Source organism: Nansenia antarctica, assembly GCF_963989245.1.
Source record: "Nansenia antarctica genome assembly, chromosome: 5".
Taxonomy (NCBI): Eukaryota; Metazoa; Chordata; class Actinopteri; order Argentiniformes; family Microstomatidae; genus Nansenia; species Nansenia antarctica.
In genome coordinates this window covers 34,650,127-34,668,422 of record NC_137690.1, presented here as the reverse complement: position 1 = coordinate 34,668,422, position 18,296 = coordinate 34,650,127, and the positions used below count along the sequence as shown (strand labels likewise).

At 42.2% G+C, this 18,296-nt stretch overlaps 1 protein-coding gene across 1 annotated transcript in view; it reads left to right on the top strand.

Moving 5' to 3' along the window:
- jak2b (Janus kinase 2b) overlaps window positions 1–18,296 on the top strand; it is a 55,357-nt gene that overhangs the window by 1,166 nt on the left and 35,895 nt on the right. The window contains exons 2-8 of the mRNA XM_080530633.1: window positions 2,475–2,714; window positions 3,223–3,346; window positions 3,581–3,698; window positions 3,918–4,063; window positions 4,716–5,010; window positions 17,504–17,623; window positions 17,770–17,927. Of these exons, the coding sequence (XP_080386759.1) occupies window positions 2,489–2,714; window positions 3,223–3,346; window positions 3,581–3,698; window positions 3,918–4,063; window positions 4,716–5,010; window positions 17,504–17,623; window positions 17,770–17,927 (1,187 nt within the window). The 5' untranslated portion in view covers window positions 2,475–2,488. The remainder of the gene's footprint in view (window positions 1–2,474; window positions 2,715–3,222; window positions 3,347–3,580; window positions 3,699–3,917; window positions 4,064–4,715; window positions 5,011–17,503; window positions 17,624–17,769; window positions 17,928–18,296) is intronic.

Here is an 18,296-nt window from a genome sequence, read left to right as displayed (position 1 = left end):
CATTTCGGGTTGTCCTGTCCAATCCACTTTTTAGCTCCTTTGAAACATTCTTGGTCAAACGAAATTGATCAAATGTTGCTGTTTCTCTGCTTGACCTTTAGCTCGTAGTTATGCCATGTAACAAACACTTCAATTCAATTATGAACATTTGACAGAATCTACCATGAAAAGCCTGATTTCTTAAATACAGCAATAGAGTTTACATCTCAGAAATCAAATAGGGTCTAAATGGTAAATGGACTGCATATAGCGCCTTTTTTGCTGCTCCGAAGCTGCTCCAAAGCGCTTTACAACAGCCTCTCATTCACCCATTCACACACCCATTCATACACCAATGGTGGCAAGCTGCCATGGAAGGCGCCGGCCGGCCCGCTCACTGGGAGCAATTTTGGGGTTCAGTGTCTTGCCCAAGGACACTTTGACATGTGGCCAGCCGGGGCTTGAACCGCTGATCTGCCAACCTTGTGATCATTAGACGGCGACTCTACCTCCTGAGACACAGCAGCCCCGAGCTTAGATCATTGGTCTTCATATGATGGATCTTTACAGGGGGTGGAGGACATAGCTTAGGCTACAGCTAAATATGGGTGGCTGGGAGTCTGAGACAAGCCCAAGAGGAGACCCTGAGGATCAGAGTGACCTATTTAACATTTTCATTTGTTCATATGAAATAAGATCAGAGAATTCAGTTTTGCACATACCTTGAACACAAAAGTGACTATTTCTAGTGGTCTCAATCCACTCCAATGGATGAGAGGTCTGATGGACCAACGGGTTCAACTTTTATTAAACCAATAGAAAGACTGTCGAAAATCAATCATCTCCCCCTAACCCTCCCCTCTATTTACATTTTGTTTGAGGGAATCAATCTCCTAAAGAGATGTTTTTGCTGCCTTGCAGACGGGTTATCCCTATGTCAAAAGCTTGGTTGACCAGGCATGGCGAATACAGTTCCATGTTAGCCAGAGACCACCATCAATGGCCAGACCGTCCCATGTTACTGGTGTTATGGCCTTTGCTGTCGATCATGGAGGATCAAGAAAAGATGTTGCCAAATAAAGGGATGGCCTACTTGCTGCAATAACGGGCAGGGATGAACAGGACAGTAAGATTGCGAACGCAGACTTCAGGATAGTGTTTGGCTCACCCAAGACCTTCATTGGCAATGATCAATGGAGAAGCCATTGCAGAGCCCTGTGTTTCATGAATGTCTAATTGGACTCATGGTGGATGAAGTACACGTAATGGTTAGGAAAGTATGGTAATTTACTATAGTATATTATCTCCTTTGCAATTAGGCTATACAGTCATCTAGCCCTGTTCTCTACTGGCTATTGCAAGTAGACTAAATGCCTTCAGCAGAAGACATAGCCTAGCTAAAACAAATGAAATAGGGAATATCTGTCCATGGCGTTGGTAGTCTGTTTCTACATGACTATTCCCACTTTCTTCTCCTCAGTGACGCTATAGCTATATTATTAACTTTTTTTTATTATAAAAATGTTTTGGGGGGGATGTTTTTGCTAGCACACCTCACTGTCCCAACTGTCGTGTGATTCACAAAAATTCCACGAAATTCCATGCAGAAATTCTCAATAAGGTCACTCCCATAGAATTCTATGGCCACTCCCACTAAGGCCAACTTTGAGTAGTTGATATTCCATATTCCATATTCTTGGGATTTGTAGGAATTGAATTAAATGTGCATTAAATTAAGTGTATATTTATGCGCAATCAGAGTTTTATGAGTGTGTGTGTGTGTGCGTGCGTGCGTGCGTCTACTATTGAATAATGAAAACAACAGGGTAAAATTCAGCTTTAAATCCTTGTGCTCCTCTCTGTCGTCACATAGGAGCTTTCACTCTGGTAGCTTTTGTCACTTCTTCCAATCAGAGGATTGCGGCAGGTATTCTAGAGGTTAGAGAGGCAGGTAGTCTAGAGGTTAGAGAGGCAGGTAGTCTAGAGGTTAGAGAGGCAGGTAGCCTAGAGGTTAGAGAGGCAGGTAGCCTAGAGGTTAGAGAGGCAGGTAGCCTAGAGGTTAGAGAGGCAGGTAGTCTAGAGGTTAGAGAGGCAGGTAGTCTAGAGGTTAGAGAGGCAGGTAGTCTAGAGGTTAGAGAGGCAGGTAGTCTAGAGGTTAGAGAGGCAGGTAGCCTAGAGGTTAGAGAGGCAGGTAGTCTAGAGGTTAGAGAGCGGTAGTCTACCATATCTGTTCATCTCCAGACAGTGTGCACGTGTGTGAACTGGAGCCTCCCATCAAAGTGCTTTGCTCTCGTTACTCATCAGTCAGGGAGGATGGATTTCCAGTAGTCAATAGATGATCAGTGGAAGAAGGAGCCCCTAGCTGTGAGGCGCCGGGCACGGTACTGCCCTCTACGCTAGCACTAAGATGCTTTCAACACGCTCTAACCTGCATGGCAACAGCCAGTCGTTGTGTTTTCATGTTGTTGTCTTGATTTCCTCCTGGTGGATGAAAGGCACCTCACCGTGGATGGCCTGTGTCTCTGGGATGGACATGGAGACCCCCACATGCCCACCGGTGCACCAGAACGGGACTGCCCACCGGGAGGCTCGGGTGTCCAGGCCAGCCGCCCCCGTGCTGAGGGTCCAGCTATACCACAACAGCAGCCAGGGAGGGGCCGACTGCACCCCCCTCAGCTACCCAGCGGGAGACTATGTGGCCGAGCAGCTGTGCGTGGAGGCAGCCAAGGAGTGCAGTTGAGTACTGGAAAGCTCCACAAAACTACACAGCATTAAGTATCCTCCTGGGTTGAACACCTATGGAGAAAAAAAGAAAGAGAGGGAATGAGGTTTTGAACGCTGCTGGTTAAGTTCCCAGGTCTCTAGCAGATCTCTAGCGGCTCGGAGGAGCTGGGGCGTGATCTGGTGTGGGGATTGCAAAAACAAACTCTTGTTGAATCGGACACTGCATTCCAGTTGGCATACCTTTATTTACTGTTGCCAAGAATATGCAGAAGTCTCCTGGCCTGAGTCTGATGAATTTTACAGGAGGTGTTTCCAACGGTCAATAAAAGTGTAGCAAGAAGGCAGCAAGAAACACCCATGAAGGGATTTATTGACAAGCGAACATCCAGTATATTACTTTTATTTTATTTTTTATTTTTTTAAGCTTCAGACATCTTGCAGACCCCAGGTTGAAGACCCCAGGCTGGTGTAAACGATCATGCTATGAAGGTTGTCTCATTCTCCTAACTGTACCCTCAGGTGTGTCACCAACATACTGCAGCCTGTTTGGACTGTTCCGAGAGAGAGACGGCGTGTGGCTCTCGCCTAACCACGTCTTGCGGCTAGACGAATCAGCCGACGAGGAAGTGTTTTTCAGAATCAGGTGGGTGTAGTGTAGGCTACTTTCTCTTTTTCCTGGTCTACTGGTTGTGTCATGACCCATATCTGTCTCTTAATACTTTCTTGAAGTCTCTCCCATTTGTCTCTCCCTTACTCTTTACTCCTTTTCCCTCCGACTCTTCCTCCCTCCCTCTCTCTCTCTCTCTCTCTCTCTCTCTCTCTCTCTCTCTCTCTCTCTCTCTCTCTCTCTCTCTCTCTCTCTCTCCTTCTCTCACAGATACTATTTCCCTGGCTGGTACAGCAGCGGGGCTTCAAGGGCGTATCGATACGGGGTCACCAAGGGCTCAGAGAGTCCTGTCCTTGATGACGTTGTCATGGCATACCTCTTCACACAGGTAAAAGTCTGTCCCCTTAAAGTGTGTCTATTTGGTTTATACCTTTATAAATAGAGTGATCTATGGTTTATACCTTTATAAATAGAGTGATCTATGGTTTATACATTTATAAATAGAGTGATCTATGGTTTCTACTATCAGAAATAGAATGATCTACAGGTCTTTTTTGACAGGTCATTTATTTGACAGATGACATTGTGTGTCTCTTTCCCTCCCCAGTGGAGAAGTGACTTTGTGAACGGCTGGGTGAAGATCTCCAGCTCACACGAGACGCAGGAGGAGTGCCTGGGCATGGCGGTGCTGGACATGATGAGGACCGCCAAGGAGAGGCAAACGTCGCCGCTGAATATCTACAACAGCGTAAGGTACACAGGGTTAGGGCTAGGAGCTTGAATATCTACAACAGCTTAAGGTACACAGGGTTAGGGCTAGGAGCTGGACTCCTTCACCTCGCAGTACTCACCTCATGGTTGTTGGTTTTGTTTTAAAACAATGAATTGTCAGTAAGACTAGTGCTCATCTCATTTCCATGTTTTGTCCTTCAGTTTTAGATATGTTAAAGGTGACAGACTGATCAGAAACGGCTGAACCACTAGATATTCATACTGAAATATACTGAGTGGCGGCAGCCGAGAGGTTAGAGAGGCCGACTAGCAATCGGAAGGTCGCTGGTTCGATCCCCCCCGCCTCAGGAGGGAGCTGCATGTGAACTGGTGACTGGAGGGTTGCTGGCATCATATCTAAGGTGTCCTACCACTGCTGTTGTGGCCTTGAGCAAGGCACTTAACCCCTAATTGCTCCAGTGGCGCTGACTGTGGCTGACCCTGTGCCTACAGCCAAAAAATAAATGTTGTGCAATGACAGAAAGGTTGAATCTAATCTGTAAAAATGCCAGGGCAATAAACTCTCCTCTCAAACAGCAACTTTACACGACCTCTCATCTTCTCCCCCCCCTCATATCATCTTCTCTCCCCCCCCCCTCATATCATCTTCTCTCCCCCTCCCCCCTCACATCAGCTACAAGTCCTTTCTTCCCAAGGACATGAGAGCTCACATCGAGGACTGCAACTTCGTGACGCGGAAACGGATCCGCTACCGCTTCAGGAAGTTCATCCAGCAGTTCGGCCAGTGCCGAGCGACGGCGCGCGACCTGAAGCTGAAGTACCTCATCAACATGGAGTCTCTGGACACGGCCTTCTACACCGAGCACTTCCGGGTCAGGGAGACCTCGGCGGGGCAGGTCACCATCACCGTGACGGCGGACCACGGCATCCAGTGGCACCGAGACGACAGGCTGAAAGACTCTGAGCAGGTGACAGTGTCTCAGGCTGTAGAACAGCCCTGCCCTTTTACCTACTGGAAGAGCCGCCCTTTACAATGTCAATCTGCTATTTACACACAACAACCACTAGTTGGCCGCTTGTAAATTAGCCTGCTTCCTACACTTGAAAAACGGCAAAAATAGCTTTATATTAGCTTATCCTGATGTGATTTTGAAAATGTAAGGATACTGGGTGGTAGAAAGCACATATCTAGGAAAAGTCATGAAAGGAGGGTCCTGAAATTTGTCCTCTGTTTAAGACTGAGCAGGTCAGGTGTCTCTCTGTTTAAGACTCTGAGCAGGTCAGGTGTCTCTCTGTTTAAGACTCTGTAGAATCAGCTTGTCGGTAAAACGATGGAATGGATCAATCTATTGAGGATTGTGATCTTAAATGCGTTGTGTCATCTCAGGATAGATTAGGTGCGCAGCATACACGATTTGACAAGGAAATAGAATGTTCAACACGGGTCGGAATCTCTGTACTTGATTTATTAAGACTCAGCGAATGGTCCATCAGCACAGTATCTCAGCATCGACATTCAATGACCATTCAACGACATCATTATGACATACAGACAGGCTTAAATACTCTCTCGACCACCCTCTATCTGTGCCCTGGCGCCTAACCCCCAAGGTCTTTAAGATAACAACCTCTTGAGTCTGCATATTGTGGCGTTATTGCTACCCCTGAAGAGCAGGCTGACCTGGAAGAAACAGAATGTGTGTGTCTAAGTGTGTGGGTATGTGTTATGTGTGTGTCTGAGTGACATGAGAATAGAGTGTGTGTGTGTGTATGTGTTATGTGTGTGTCTGAGTGACATGAGAATAGAGTGTGTGTGTGTGTGTGTGTGTGTGTGTATGTGTTATGTGTATGTCTGAGTGACATGAGAATAGAGTGTGTGTGTGTGTGTGTGTGTGTGTGTGTGTGTGTTATGTGTGTGTCTGAGTGACATGAGAATAGAGTGTGTGTGTGTGTGTGTGTGTGTGTGTGTGTGTGTGTGTTATGTGTATGTCTGAGTGACATGAGAATAGAGTGTGTGTGTGTGTGTGTGTGTGTGTGTGTGTGTGTATGTGTTATGTGTATGTCTGAGTGACATGAGAATAGAGTGTGTGTGTGTGTGTGTGTGTGTGTGTGTATGTGTTATGTGTATGTCTGAGTGACATGAGAATAGAGTGTGTGTGTGTGTGTGTGTGTGTGTGTGTGTGTATGTGTTATGTGTATGTCTGAGTGACATGAGAATAGAGTGTGTGTGTGTGTGTGTGTATGTGTTATGTGTATGTCTGAGTGACATAAGCATATATGTTTCTAGAAAACCCCATAAGATCTAACAGTCCCCCCTGAATTCAAAACAACAAGTTACAGAATGTTAAAGATCAATGGTATAGAGAATAATAGTTTTTCCAGCCAGGCCCAGTATATCAGCTCCGGCAAGGCACTCCAAGGTCGGTGCCCCTAGGAGTCAGATAAGCTTAGCAAAACATGACAGTCACCAGTTCTGATCCTGTACTGACACACAGAGTATATTAGGAAGAAATACACCTAACATTTTAACCATCCTTACACTTATAAGAAAATCAGCCATAAATCATGCGGGAGAAAAGTCCCCCCTCGGTTCCTCCGCTAGTCAGGGTCCGGTTGATTGAGTACTGACCCCCTCCCTGGAACTCTAACGGTCATTCATGGTCAAGGATGTAGAAACACAGGTGGTGTTCAAATCTCTACAGAGACCTCCCTGTCTCGTTATCGCCAAATGCACCGGCTTCCCTTAATTGACCCTCCTCGAGAGTAGAATAGATCTCTCCTGCTAAATGATAGTTACTCCAATAACACTACCAAAACAAGTAATTTGTTTTTAGAAAAGTATTTTTCAACAGCCTGATTAGTAGACATTGGTCAAAGGCCACAGCCTACCCTGTCTAATCTTTAATGCATACACTTTTACTGTAAAAAAAAAAAAAAAAGGGATTAGCAATCTCATAACCATATGGTTTACATCCTATTAACCTACACCACATTCCCATTCACCAGAGTCACCTAGGGAAGAAAGGTTAATCAATTTGCATTTTTTTTTCTCCACAGTCCAATATTCCCAATGTTCGATATTCAATCTTTAATCTTTCGAAGAGAGGTGGATCTCCCCCTTCCTCCTGTAGACTCGTCTCGGCTCTCCCTGTAGACTCGTCTCGGCTCTCCCTGTAGACTCGTCTCGGCTCTCCCCGATCAAGTCCTCTGCTGGGCCGTGTGAGAACAGGAGGCCTGGTTGTTCTCCCCCCCCTGGTTTCATCGGCCGCACTCTTCCAGCTCCAATCAGATTGTTGTCTGGAACACAGGACACAAACCAACCAAGCAGTATCTTCGAAAATTCAAACACCACTGTATTCTTTCTCAAAACATGTTTTTGTTCAATGCTGCTATTTTTCTAACTTTCACTTTTTCCCACTTCAGGCAAAACTCTTATAACCTCCAATTTCTGTTATAACCTCCCCCCTGGTTTCAACACTCATATCTTTCCCTGCAGACACACCTGTAGGTATGGTACAGTGGGGGACATATTGACACATCAGCTGTGATTTCCCAAAATGTCATCTTCACCCCGAATAGGCCCCCACACTCTAAACAGTGTAGATCTGTAGTTCGAAGGCTCTGCACCAGTGACCCATGCCATTATTGTCCCTCTTTTGGAGTGTTGAAAACCCAATACTTTACAATTTCCCCAGAAGCAATTGTCAAATTGAGATACTGAGATGCAATGATCAAATTTTGTAAGATAATGCCATCAAAAGTTCAACTTTTTAGTTCCATTTAACTTCAATTACACCAGATGCACATTTTAATCACACTCTCGATCATTCCTGCAGGACCTGTGTGTGTGTCCTTGCAAGATACAGCCAAATCTCCCTGGCCCAATGGCCTGCTTTGCCACAATAGTGACACACATCAGTCATTCTCTCTCCCCCCTCTGCCCTGACGCAATCTATAGCTTGTGTGCTCAGATGTCTGTGTTTTCTGTTTGTTTTTGTTTTTCAAAACCAATGGGACCACTTGTCAATTCGGCTCCCATATTCATTAAGATGTCAATATCTATTAAGGTGACACAGATCATACTCTTACTGACACACGACAGAGGGGTCTCCTACAAAGATTGCTGGCCTGTGTCATAGTTCTTTCGTCTACAGACTTCCAGCCAGTGTTCTAACAGGTCCCATTCTGGGACATAACGGTACGCCACACTCCCTCCTCGGCATTGTGGGCCAGATGAGGAGACGGCGCTCTCCCCCTCCTCTTCAGACTCATTGTAAACACACCACACGTGGTCCCATGCTCCCCCCTCCACCGAGGATGAATTCTGCATGTTAGCTTGTGCTAATTTCTCCTCTGCCTTAATCACTTCATGATGATGGACACAGCTAGTCAAACTCATTTCTGAAACAGCTTGTAGTGACATTTTAAGACTAGACTAGCCCGTGTAGAGAGGCAAGCGAGGGAGAGGGACAGAGTGAACTGTGTGTGTGTGTGTCGAGTCTGTGTGTTGAATCTGGCCAAGGTTATCAGACACAGAGTCCTTTTTTTCCTCTGAGAATAACTAAACTCTTAAACTTGGTTGGGTCACTGAATCAATGTATGACACACAACGTCTATATCAACTTCCCCAAATCTCCCTTATTATTCTTAATCACCAATTGTATTGACAAAGGAAGCACCAATTACCCACAAGCTTGTTTTTTTCTTGTTATGTAGACTGTTTGTTCTACAAGATCCCAATATCACAGTAAGACAGTAGCCTATCCTGTCCGCTTTATTCCCAATTGTATGGACACAGAAAATTCCCCACAAGCTTGTTATGATTAGTTTTCAGATTTCTCCCATACTAGACAAAGCCACCACCTGTATTATGCATTTGTCGTCAGGGAGACTGTATCATATCTCCTGTTTCGATAGACCACTGGACTTTCTATAGGCTTGTCGATAGACAAACTATAGACTTACCAGCAGACAACTAGACTTTATCAATAGACAACTATAGACTTCAGCTCTAGACCACAATAGACTTTATTGAGACAACTATAGACTTTATCAATAGCCAACTATGGACTTTATTGAGACAACTATAGACTTTATCAATTATCAATAGCCACCTATGGAATTTATTGAGACAACTATAGACTTTATCAATAGACTACTATAGACTTTATTGAGACAACTATAGACTTTATCAATAGACTACTATAAACTTTATCAATAGACTTCTTATAGACTTTATTGATAGACTTCTTATAGACTTTATTGATAGACTACTATAGACTTTATCAATAGACTTCTTATAGACTTTATTGATAGACTTCTTATATACTTTATTGACAGACTACTATAGACTTTATCAATAGACTTCTTTTAGACTTTATTGATAGACTTCTTATAGATTTTATTGACAGACTACTCCCGAGACCTCCCGAGATATTACAGTTAACCCACACACTACCCACAAGCTATCCTGTTGTATCTCAAATCTCAATTCTTGACAATACATATAGGATTAGCCATGAACCATAAAAACATAAAGTCTGTTTTTACTGTTCTCAATTTACATGTTGAATATTCTATATCAGAGTTTTTTTTATCTGATCTGAGCGACTTTTTAGAACTCACTTTTTAGTTGATCTTTGCTGTAAGCCCGGACTCGAGCCACCTGTCACCACGGAGTTCCTCTCCTCTGTCAGGAAGGGAGTGGAGGGGTGCAAGTCTTTGTTTTTGCTGTCCGCCGGCTCACTGTTACCACGATGTACCAGTTCAAAAGTTCAGTCGCTAAATCCTGGGTCACGGAAACCAATTGTAGAATCAGCTTGTCAGTAAAACGATGGAATGGATCAATCTATTGAGGATTGTGATCTTAAATGCGTTGTGTCATCTCAGGATAGATTAGGTGCGCAGCATACACGATTTGACAAGGAAATAGAATGTTCAACACGGGTCGGAATCTCTGTACTTGATTTATTAAGACTCAGCGAATGGTCCATCAGCACAGTATCTCAGCATCGGCATTCAATGACCATTCCACGACATTCAACGACATCATTATGACATACAGACAGGCTTAAATACTCTCTCGACCACCCTCTATCTGTGCCCTGGCGCCTAACCCCCCAAGGTCTTTAAGATAACAACCTCTCGAGTCTGCATATTGTGGCGTTATTGCTACCCCTGAAGAGCAGGCTGACCTGGAAGAAACAGAATGTGTGTGTCTAAGTGTGTGGGTATGTGTTATGTGTGTGTCTGAGTGACATGAGAATAGAGTGTGTGTGTGTGTGTGTGTGTGTGTGTGTGTGTGTGTGTGTGTGTGTATATATATATGTGTTATGTGTATGTCTGAGTGACATAAGCATATAATGTATGTTTCTAGAAAACCCCATAAGATCTAACAACTCTGAGCAGGTCAGGTGTCTCTCTGTTTAAGACTCTAAGCAGGTCAGGTGTCTCTCTGTTTAAGACCCTGAGCAGGTCAGGTGTCTCTCTGTTTAAGACTCTGAGCAGGTCAGGTGTCTCTGTTTAAGACTCTGAGCAGGTCAGGTGTCTCTGTTTAAGACTCTGAGCAGGTCAGGTGTCTCTGTTTAAGACTCTGAGCAGGTCAGGTGTCTCTCTGTTTAAGACTCTGAGCAGGTCAGGTGACTCTCTGTTTAATACTCTGAGCAGGTCAGGTGTCTCTGTTTAAGACTCTGAGCAGGTCAGGTGACTCTCTGTTTAAGACTCTGAGCAGGTCAGGTGTCTCTCTGTTTAAGACTCTGAGCAGGTCAGGTGTCTCTCTGTTTAACACTCTGAGCAGGTCAGGTGTCTCTCTGTTTAAGACTCTGAGCAGGTCAGGTGTCTCTCTGTTTAAGACTCTGAGCAGGTCAGGTGTCTCTCTGTTTAAGACTCTGAGCAGGTCAGGTGTCTCTCTGTTTAAGACTCTGAGCAGGTCAGGTGTCTCTGTTTAAGACTCTGAGCAGGTCAGGTGACTCTCTGTTCAATACTCTGAGCAGGTCAGGTGTCTCTGTTTAAGACTCTGAGCAGGTCAGGTGTCTGTTTAAGACTCTGAGCAGGTCAGGTGACTCTCTGTTTAAGACTCTGAGCAGGTCAAGTGTCTCTGTTTAAGACTCTGAGCAGGTCAGGTGTCTCTGTTTAAGACTCTGAGCAGGTCAGGTGTCTCTCTGTTTAACACTCTGAGCAGGTCAGGTGTCTCTCTGTTTAAGACTCTGAGCAGGTCAGGTGTCTCTGTTTAAGACTCTGAGCAGGTCAGGTGTCTCTCTGTTTAAGACTCTGAGCAGGTCAGGCAGCTCCATGACAAGGGGATCAGGACCAGAGTCCGGGACCCAGCGACCCTCTGCGTCTGGACTGACAATGAAGCCCTGAAGTTCGAGAGCCTAGAAGAAGCTACTACGGATTTAAAACGTAGATACCCTGACATAGATTTCGCTAAAAAGGTTTAATTTTAGTAGGCTAAAAACCTGCCCAGGGGGTAATAGGCATGCCCCATCTTCCATTCTAAGCCTAAACGTGTTATATTATAGCCTATATATATATTCTTGTTTTTCATCTCCGAGACCTATGCATTTTGAGGCTGGGTAAGTTAGTTTATATTATTTCATTGTTGTTGAAATGGTCACTTATCTATATTATTTCATCATGATGTTAGTTGATCAGCGCTTGAAAGTAGGCTATAGGCTTTAAACTGCTGTTTTTTTGTGGTTGCTGTTGACGGTTGTTTTGTTGCTAATTTTGTTTCCCCAGTATCTTTCATTACGGCCCTGCCTAAGGTTGAGTATTCTCTACTCTGTGTAGATCAACGGGCCGTATTGGTTTACCTAAAGTAATGGACTTATTTTTCTTATGATCAATTTATTCCGCCCACTTGGAGTTCTCTAGGGACTCGCCTTCTAGTATTGCATGGGTTATCCATGTAGGATGTTGTTGTTCTTTTTGTGTTGTCTTGTGGTGTGTGTGTGTGTGTGTATTTGTTGTTTCTACTCGCTGCTCTGGTGTGTGTGTGCGTGTGGGTGTATGTGTGGGTGCGCGTGTGTGTGTGTGTGTGCGCGTGGGGAGGCTGCGTGTGTGCGTGTGCGTGCGTGTCTGGCTGCATGTGGGTATGTGGGGGTATGTGTGTGTGTGCGGGAGGGGGGGGGGGGGGTACAGGTCTTGCTCTGCCAGTTTTTTTTTTGTTTTTTTTTTCTTTTCCTTCAGCTCATATTATGCCTTCTCGTTTCTATTCCTCTTCCTCTTTCCCTCTTTCTCCTTTCATTACTGTCCTTCCCCCTCCTACTGTTTTCCTAGTCCCGATAATATGCTTACTCTATGAAATACTCGCAATGTTAATTTAAAATGAAGCCCTTAAACAGAGATATGAAAAAGTTGAAAATAATATCATTAAATGTTAATGGCTTGAATAACATAATTAAGAGGAAAAAGATTATCCTCCAGCTGAGGAGAGCTGGAGGAGATGTCCTCTTTTTACAAGAAACCCATTTAAAAAAGAAAGAACATGACAAATTGAGTAGGGGACAAATTTACTCCAGTTCATATGGAACACAGAAGAGGGGTGTTGCTATAATTATACAACCACACATACCATTTATAGAAGAACAACATATATACGATAAAGAGGGCAGATTTGTTTTAGTAATTGGTAAAATAGAGTCAATTACTGTCTCATTTTTAAATGTATACTATCCACCGGAATTAGGCCCAGAATTCATGTCAGAAATAATCGAAATGTTAATGACAAAATGTAAAGGAATCACCCTAATGGGAGGAGATATGAATCTTACAATAAATTCTAGGCTAGATTCCTCAAATAATAAACCACACAGAGCTGATAAAACATCATCAATTTTAAGAAGTGCAATGTCAGAATTTGGATTAGTAGACATATGGAGGATGCTAAATCCAACTAAAAAAACATATACATATTATTCTGGACGATTTCCAACTTCCAATAGACTGGATTATTTCTTCATGTTTAAAAAAGACGTAGAGAGGATGGAAACATGTACAATAGGCACAAGGGATTTATCAGATCATGCTATGCTATCTATAACTATACATTTGGATATAAAGCAAGGAGAAAAAATATGGAGATTAAACAACTCACTTCTCCAAGATAAGATCTTTGTTGAAAAAATCAATAAAGCCATAAAAGAATACGTAGAGATAAATGACAATGGAGATACTAATCAAACTATTATATGGGAGGGCCTTAAAGCGGTACTACGAGGACAGATAACATCATATTGCGCATGGAAGAAAAGACAAACACAACAAAAACAGAAAATACTTGAACAACAAATACAACACTTGGAAGACAAACTAAAAAATACAAATGAAATAATAGTAAAAAATGAATTAAAAAAGAAGTATAAGGAGTTGGATAAAATTCGTACAGAGGAAGTGGAGAAATTAATGACATACACCAAACAGAAATATTACGATGGAGGACCTAAGTCTTTAAAACTCCTAGCATATCGACTTAAGACACAGACTAAAAAAGCACACATTTCGAAATTGAAGACTGTAGAAGGCTCTGGAACAATAACGGAAAAGGATAAAATAGCTGAAGAATTCGTAAAATATTATGAGAACCTTTATAAAAACACAGGAAACATTGACCTGGGACTAATGAAAGATTTCTTACATAAGTTAAACTTAAAGCAAGTAACAAGATCAAAAAATGAACAGCTCATTAAGGACATCACAGTAAATGAAATACAACATCAAATAAATAATCTTAAAATGGGGAAAACACCAGGTGATGATGGATATACTAATGAATTTTATAAAACTTTTCAAAAACAATTGATACCACTACTCTTACAAGCATATAAGTTTGTATTACAAACGGGAAATTGGGCAACTACTTGGAACTCATCTATAATAACGGTTATACATAAAGAAGGTAAGGACGCTACTGAATGTTCGTCTTACAGGCCAATATCACTACTGAATACGGACCATAAAATAGTAACAGCCATTATTGCCAATAGGTTAAAGGACATCGTGCCAGATATAATAGACAGCGACCAATGTGGTTTTATACCAGGTAGGCTGTTGTCAGATAATATAAGGAGGACGTTAAATATAATGGACTACGCACAAAACAATGGTGCAAACCTTCTACTCTTGACACTGGATGCAGAAAAAGCATTTGACAGAGTGCTATGGCCATTCATGTTTGAAATTGTAAGAAGCTTTGGATTTCATGAGAATTTTAATAAATGGCTTCAAGGAATGTATAAAAATCCAGTGTCAAGAGTAAAAGTAAATGGCACAATATCCAGAAGATTTCCAATCTATAAAGGTACAAGACAAGGAGACCCACTCTCAGCAGTTATATTTGCTATATGCATGGAAGGACTAGCAGAAAGTATAAGGAAAAATAATACCATCAAAGGCATAACGATAAAAGAGGAACAGCACAAACTGGCATTATATGCAGATGACGTGGTTGTTTATTTAACATCACCAGCCCAATCCTTACCAAGCCTAATGGAAGCAATTACAGAATATAGTAAACACTCTGGTTATAAACTAAATGAAAGTAAGTGTGAAGTATTAACAATTGGAGAACAGATAGATTCGGAAATTAAGGAAAAATACAAGTTGAAATGGGATGCAAAGAAAATCAAATACTTAGGAATCTACCTCACTGGAGATATAACAACATTATACACCGACAATTATCAAGCCCTTGAAAATAAAATACGAGAAGATCTTAATAGATGGAAGATAACACCTGAATCCTTAATGAGTAGAGTAGAAAGCGTCAAAATGATGATCCTCCCACAGTTTCTGTTTTTATTTCAAACATTACCAGTTCCCATTCCACAGCGTAGCTTCAAAAAATGGAATACAATGCTCTCAAATTTCATTTGGAACTACAAAAGTAAACGGAAAAAACTTAGTATACTAACTCAAACCAGAGAAAAAGGAGGGTTTAATTTCCCTGATCTAAAGTCCTATTTCCATGCAACTCAAATAGATACAATAATGAAATGGATGAATAACTCGGTTCAAACCAAATGGAAAGACATAGAAAAACAAGCAATATCAATATCAATAGGAACACTACCTTTTCTGAGTCTAAAGGATATTCAAAAACATAGTGGAAATAACAGATGCATAGAAAATACCCTCAAAAATTGGAAAACTATTCGTAAAATGTATAAATGTGATGACAAATGTATTTATTTGAGAGAGATAGCCAGTGACCCAGACTTTTTACCTAATAAAACAGACAAAATATTAGAAGAATGGGCTAGGAAGGGACTACAGGTGTACTCACAGATGTTTACAAATGACATGATAGACTCATTTGAAACCTTAGTTAATCAATTTAATATAAGTAATAGCCATTTTTTTAAGTACTTACAAATTAGAAGCTACCTTATAACACAGCAGAGGAGACAGGAACAAAGATCACATATACTAATGGAATATCTGATCAAAAATAGAAACAGTGAAAAGACAAAAATCTCAAAAATTTACAAAATCATGCAAGAAATCAAGATACAAGAAGATAACACTAAAGAAAAATGGGAAAACGAATTAGCAATAACAATTACGGATGACGAGTGGAAAGAAGCATGCAAAAGAATATTTAAGACAACACAATCAAAATTCTGGAAAGAATTTGCTTGGAAAATAAATATGAAGATCTTCCTAACACCGAAAATGTTGTCAAAATATAGGCCAACAGGCAATGCAGAATGCTGGAGGAAATGTACGGAACGAGAAGCCAATCACACACACATTTTCTATACATGCCCTAAATTGAAAAGTTTTTGGGAGGCAGTTCAAGTAAAAATAAAAAATACATTTACCTTACAAAATCCTATACATCCAGTCAATATTATACTCGGTTTTATTCCATTAGATATATACAGAGAGGGAGATAAATATTTGTACACCATACTACGCATCGCGGCTTTAAAGCAAATCACACGTAAATGGTTGGACTTAAACCCACCATCCGTTAATAATTGGAAAAAAACTGTTGAAGACATAAAATAAATGGAAAGAATTACTTGCAAAGTGGGAGGCCGTGAAGAGCAATTCACTATGAACTGGAGTAAATGGACCGAATGAATGAGTAGGAAGGAAGCCCCCCCCCCCCCAACCCTCCCCGATCCCACCCCCCTCCCTTTGTCTCTTACTTTTCTATTTCTATCCCTATAATTGTTCTCTTTTTTTTTTTTTTTTTTTTTTTCTTTTTTTTTTTTCTTTTATATCTTCTCTCTAGTCTCTATTCTTTATTTTCTTTATTTCTTGTTCTCTCTATAAAAAATAAAAAAAATGATGCAGGATGAACTTAAACAAGTGAAGAACTTGTAAAGTGTGTGAAATGAACTTATTAATGTAATGTAAAGTCCTGCAATAAAGTATAAAAAAAAAAAGACTCTGAGCAGGTCAGGTGTCTCTGTTTAACACTCTGAGCAGGTCAGGTGTCTCTGTTTAAGACTCTGAGCAGGTCAGGTGTCTCTGTTTAACACTCTGAGCATGTCAGGTGTCTCTGTTTAAGACTCTGAGCAGGTCAGGTGTCTCTGTTTAAGACTCTGAGCAGGTCAGGTGTCTCTGTTTAAGACTCTGAGCAGGTCAGGTGTCTCTCTGTTTAAGACCCTGAGCAGGTCAGGTGTCTCTGTTTAAGACCCTGAGCATGTCAGGTGACAGTGTCTCCAGGCTGTTTAAGACGTTCTGGTCTAATGCTACAGCTGTCTGTTGTGTCTCTAAGCGACGGGCACCATCTTATTTCTCTGATTTGACTGGATTCTTTTCTCCCAATGACATGGGAAAGGGACTCGTCTCAACAGTAAGACCACTTTTCTGGTCTGAAAAGCTCTCTGGCCTTCCCTCTCTGATTGCGGTAGAGATACCGTCACCTAAATGGGTTTGAATGGGATGATCTTTATTTTGAGGACATGAGGGGACAGACTTTTTCCTTGGTTTTTATAGCCTATAGAAAATTAGACGGTCGACATTGAGCTACTGTGTGTCTTTGGGTTTCCTGTTAGTGACTAGTGAGTGTTATGGACATGATGTTGATTGTCGGAAGGCTTACTTATTGTGTACTTTGCGAGCATTACTAGCTTTTCTGTGCTCAGAAGTGTTAATGTGTGGAAAAGTGCAAAATAATTGGGTTTAAGAGCTGTTCAATCCGGAGGCTTAGAGGGCTAATGCTAGCATCTTTGGATTCATTCATCTGTGCTTTTGCCATGGTTCCAAGTCTTAGGTTTCCCTCCTACGTTGGCGATCAAGAATAAGCTTACCACTGACCGACTGGCCATGGTATAAGATCTACAAAAACAGTCTTTTCTTTCACGCTGCCTTCTTTCAGGAGAACCTTGAAGCTTAGTACACGGCTGGGTTATTGCGTGGTGTAGATTATTCAACAACACAATTTCTCAATGCGGTGCTTCTTCAGAGGAGCGATTGAACTGATGTTGTTGTCTCTACTCTGAGCAGGACTTGCAGACCTACTGTGATTTCCCAGACGTTACTGACATCAGCATCAAACAGGCCAATCAGGAGGATTCCATGGAGAGTCGAGTGGTCACCATCAACAAGCACGACGGCAAGACTCTGGTGAGGCTCCCAATGTCACCTCCACATTCAGAACCTTTATACAACAATCATGCCTCTACCATGTCACCAAGAACCTTATCTTTATATTTGATTTAGTTTTTTTTGACATTTATGTATTCTTGTCCCCCCCCCCCCCCCGATCTCAGGAGCTGGAGTTTCCATCGCTCGCCGAGGCCCTGTCCTTTGTGTCGCTGATCGACGGTTACTACCGTTTGACAACAGATGCACACCATTACCTCTGTAAAGAGGTGGCGCCCCCTAGACTTGTGGAGGCTATCAGTTGCCATTGTCATGGTCCCATCTCGTACGTGAGGTTTTGACTGACTGTTATGAATAATAATAATAATAATAATAATGATAATGTTTTTTGCCATGCAATCAACTTGTCAATCAATTGTTGGAATGTGGTATTTTTGGGTTCTAGTCACAGGGTCAGCCATAGTCAGCGTCCCCGGAGTAATTAGGGGTTAAGTGCCTTACTCAAGGGCACATGCAGCTCCCTCCTGAGGCGAGGATAGAACCAGCGACCTGCCGATTGCTAGCCGGCCTCTCTAACCACTAGGCTACCGCCGCCCCACTACTGTTAGGGATCCAGTAGAGGTGCAGCTCGTTGAGGATATGAAGACCACCATCCAGGACCTTATGTACCTAACCCTAACCCCACTCTTTTCTT